At 51.5% G+C, this 4,645-nt stretch overlaps 1 protein-coding gene across 1 annotated transcript in view; it reads left to right on the top strand.

Moving 5' to 3' along the window:
• Positions 1-4,645, top strand: part of KIF9 (kinesin family member 9) — a 52,699-nt gene that overhangs the window by 7,749 nt on the left and 40,305 nt on the right. The window contains exons 6-8 of the mRNA XM_006770426.2: positions 1,848-2,072; positions 4,278-4,361; positions 4,469-4,561. Coding sequence (XP_006770489.2) covers positions 1,848-2,072; positions 4,278-4,361; positions 4,469-4,561 — 402 coding nt within the window. The remainder of the gene's footprint in view (positions 1-1,847; positions 2,073-4,277; positions 4,362-4,468; positions 4,562-4,645) is intronic.

Below are 4,645 nucleotides of genomic sequence, written 5' to 3'. Positions count from 1 at the left end.
AGCGGCCGGTCCCCCTCGGACATAAGCCATCATGCTCTGAGCTTTGAAGCAGCGCTTTGACGATCCGCCGTCAGAGCCTCAGGGTCTCAGGACCTTCTTAGACGCCAGTAGTGCAGCCAGTGTTGTCCCATAGAAATACAATGTAAGTCACACGTACAGTTAAAAATATATATATACACACACATTTTACTTATTTCAGAGACGAAGAAAGAGGGGGAGAGAGAGAGAAACATCCATGATGAGAGAGAACCATGGGTTGGCTGCCTCCTGCACGCCCCGCACTGGGGATCGAGCCCGCAAGCCAGGCCTGTGCCCTTGAGTCCACAGGCTGATGCTCTGCCCACTGAGCCAAACCGGCCAGGGCCACATGTGCAATTATGAGTTTTCCAGTAATCACACTTCAGAAAGTAACACATGTGCAATTAACTTTTCGTAGTATATATCATTTCACCCAGTATATCCAAAGTATCGTTTCTACATGTAATCAACGTGAAACGTGCTGAGACATTTTACATTCTTTTTCTCATATTAAGTTTTTGAAATCTGGTGTTTATTTCAATTTAGATGCTAAATATTCATCAGAAATACTTGTCTGTATGTAGAGGTCATAAAATTCACAGCTGAGAAATAGATTTATAAACCCAAGTTGTTCCGAATATACTTAAAGGTTTACCGGTAACTGAATTGAGCCTTGGTTTTGTTTTGTGTTTTTAAAAATATATATATTTTATTGATTTTTTACAGAGAGGAAGGGAAGAGCTAGAAACATTGATGAGAGAGAAACACCGATCAGCTGCCTCCTGCACACCCCCTACTGGGGATATGCTGGCAACCAAGGTACATGCCCTTGACCGGAATTGAACCTGGGACCCTTGAGTCCACAGGCCGACGCTCTATCCACTGAGCCACACCGGTCCGGGTGAGCCCCGCTTTTCAAACGTCCATTTCAGTTCCCTGAGATCACAGGCAGGTGACAGTGCGTTTCCTCCCGGTCTCTGGCCACACATGGCGGGTCGGCAGCCCCCGTGGCTCGTGGCTCATGGCTCGTGGCTCCCCTGGCGGACAGCACAGGGCGAGGCCTCCAGGCTCATCTCGCCGGCTCCCGTGTGACACGTAGGAAACGAAGGTCCAGAGAGGGCGATGCCCGTCCGAAGGCACCAGCTGCCCAGCGCTGAGAAGGCCGAGTCTGGCTTCGCTCCTGCCCTTACGAGCGGAGTGACGAGTCTGTTATTGCGAGGAGCTGACTGCGGACGGGTGTCGCCCGGCCCTACGTCAGTCACGGGGGTAACGGGGCGGGAATGAAACCATGGGGTGAAAGAGGCTCATGCCTGGTGAGACCCCGTCAACGCGAGACCTTCACCCAGAGCGCCCCCTGTTCATCCGCCTCTACTCCAGGGGACTGAACGAGGATTAGCCGCTCTGTAAGTCAGGCCTCAGAAACCCCGGTGACCGTGCCTGGCCGGGGGGCTCAGCGGCTGAGCATCGGACCAGGAACCAAGAGGCCACCAGTTCAATTCCCGGGCAGGGCACGTGGCCGGGTTGTGGGCTGATCCCCTGGGGAGCGGGCAGGAGGCAGCCGGTCAATGATGTTTATCTCTCTATCCCTCTCCCTTCCTCTCTCTCTAAAAATAAATCAATTTAAAATATATTAAAACAAGGTGATAGTGAATATCGCCCAGTGGACTATGATTATAGTCATTGTTTCTGATGGTCGTCACACCAACTAGACCATAAGTCCTTTTAGGAGAAGGGTTTCTGGTCGCACATCTGGATGCCCCCCCTGAGGTCCGCCCTCCCATGGCACGGGCTGCCCTGCAGAGGTCCGACCGCTGTCCGACCTCCCCCAGGTTTTCAGGATGATCGAGGAGCGCCCCACGCACGCCATCACGGTGCGCCTCTCCTACCTGGAGATCTACAACGAGAGCCTGTTCGACCTCCTGTCCACGCTGCCCTACGTGGGGCCCTCGGCCACGCCCGTGGCCGTCGTGGAAAACCCCCACGGGGTCTTCATCAAGGGCCTGTCGGTCCACCTCGCGAGTCAGGAGGAGGACGCTTTCAGCCTCCTCTTCGAGGTGAGAGATTTCTTTCCTCCTCCCTCCTTCCCTTTCTTCCGTTCTCTTATTTTTTCCCTCACCCCCTTCTTAGTTGTTTACTTTGATAATCAGGATGAGAATTAAAATATACTCATTTAGCAATTTCAGCTCGTACTGAAACATAGGGAGAGCTCCGGCCGCAGGGCTCGGTGGTGAGAGTGTTGGCCCCGCGCCCTGAAGGGCCATGGGTTTGATTCCTGGTCAAGGGCACCTACCTGGGTCATGGGTTCAATTAAAAAGAAATATATATATAAATGGCCCTGGCCAGTGTGGCCCAGTGGAGAGGGCGTCAGCTCGCGGACTGAAGGGTCAAAGGCAGGTACCTCGGTTGCGGGCTCAGTCCCTGTGTGGGAGGCAATCAATCGATGTTTCTCTCTCTCTCGGTCTCTCCCGCTCCACTCTCTCTCAAAAATGAAAATATATACATATACACCCACATATATGAGTAAAAAATTATTTGTTTTCTACATGTGGCAACAATAATGTATATTTTGGCTTATTTCCTTCTAGTCTTTTTTTCCTGGGCAGATTCTTCTTTATGTAGATGAAATTGCCCCCACCCCCCACCCCCGCCCGCCAGTTAACATTAAATCATGGGCATTTGTGGTATAGAAAAAAATAAGGATTTATGTCCTTAGTACCTTTTACAAATCAATTAAAAAATTCCGTAGTGTATGCTATTCTTTTAAAAGTCATATTGGCTGGTGACGTGTAAAATGGTGAAGCCCCTTTATCCATACGACCTGGCAGTTCCACTCCTAGAAATCTACCCCCAAAATAAAAGTGTTCACACACACAGAGGCTTTACACAAGTGTTCCTGGCAGTGTTGTCTGTAACAGCCAAAGACTGGGAATAACCAGGTGTCTGTCAGCGGTGAGGAGTAAACAGGTATTACGTCCACACAATGGAACAGCATTTAGCGATGGCGAATCTCAAACAAAACAAGGCCAGGTGAGCCCGGCCGGGTGGCTCAGTGGTTGAGCATCCACCCCTGAATCGCAGCTCAGGGCACAGGCCTGGGTTGCAGGCTCAACCCCCAGTAGGGGCGTGGAGGAGGCAGCCAATCAATGATTCACTTTCACTCTCATCATTGATGTTTCTACTTCTCTCCTCCTTTTCTCTCTGAAATCAATAAAAAGTAATAATAAAAGCACCAATTATTGTTTCCTCCCCCCCCATTTTTAAAAAATATATATTTTTTTGCCCTGACTGGTGTGGCTCAGTGGATAGAGAGTCAGTCTGTGGATTCAAGGGTCCCGGGTTCAATTCCGGTCAAGGGCATGTGCCTTGGTTGCGGCCACATCCCCAGTGGGGAGTGTGCAGGAGGCAGCTGATCGATGTTTCTCTCTCATCAATGGTTCTGACTCTCTATTCCTCTCCCTTCCTCTCTGTAATCGAACCGTGACCTCCTGGTTCATAGGTTGTGGCTTAACCACTGAGCCACGTTGGCTGGGCTCCCCCCGATTTTTAATAGCAGTACATGTTCACTGTCAAAAAAATAAGATGGAAGCACAAACCTGTAGAAGAAGAAAAATGACCTGTCAGCCCCCAGCCAAGAAGTGACCGTACGAACATCCTGGTGGCAGCGCCTGTATGTCCTTCCTCCCACCGGTGCCTTTGCCTGCCTTAGCCTGTGGCCTCACAGAACGTTGTCCTCCATCCCAGTCGTGTGCGCTTCCCCTTGCCTGACGTGCTGATGTCAAACCATCCTCGCATCCCAGGGGGAAACGCCACTTGGCCGAGGGGTATGATCCTTGTAACGTGGTGTCCAAGTCGGTGTGCTCTGACTTTGGCTTCTGCTTCTCTCTGTTACAAAAACTCTTTGCCAATATCGTCCACCTGCCTAGCATTTCCCTGTACAGAGAGACCATTCCCTACCTGTGGGACACGAAGGCCGATTGCGATTCGATATTTGTGAACATTTCGAAGGCACGTCAAACTCCTTGCCACTTTGCTTTTTGGAAAGCTATGCAAGTCCATTCACCCCCAGCAGCGGATCTAAGTACAGATCTGGACCCTGACTTGCCTCCCGCTCGACTGGCTCATAAATGAGATCTGCGGGAAGGCCCGGCCGCCTGCGGTGAGGAGCGCTCACTGTGCAGCTGTCAGTGTCATTCCAACGACTCAAGTGCCTGGTTATTTAAATATTTCAAAATATCATCCACGTGTCCCCTCCCCTTCAGGGAGAAACCAACCGTATCATCGGCTCCCACACGATGAACAAGAACTCGTCCAGGTCCCACTGCATCTTCACCATCTACGTGGAGGTGAGTGCGAGCCCTTCGCACGCCCGGGCGTCGTGGTCCATGCCCTGGGCCTCAGCCAGCAGGTCTCCCCGGGAAGCCTCAGTCTCATCTGTTTGGACGTTTCACAGGCCCGTTCACGGACCTTATCGGATGAAAAGTACATCACTTCCAAAATTAACCTGGTGGATCTAGCAGGCTCGGAACGGCTGGGCAAGTCTGGGGTAAGTGGGTTCCTTCTCAATAAGCCACGGCCTTGTGTCCGGCACAGTAGCCCGAGCATGGCATGGGGGGCGGGGCCAAGAGCG

This window comes from Myotis davidii, unplaced genomic scaffold (assembly GCF_000327345.1).
Source record: "Myotis davidii unplaced genomic scaffold, ASM32734v1 scaffold663, whole genome shotgun sequence".
NCBI classification, from domain to species: Eukaryota; Metazoa; Chordata; class Mammalia; order Chiroptera; family Vespertilionidae; genus Myotis; species Myotis davidii.
Note: the sequence above shows the minus strand (reverse complement) of the source record. Positions and strands in the feature narration are given on the sequence as shown.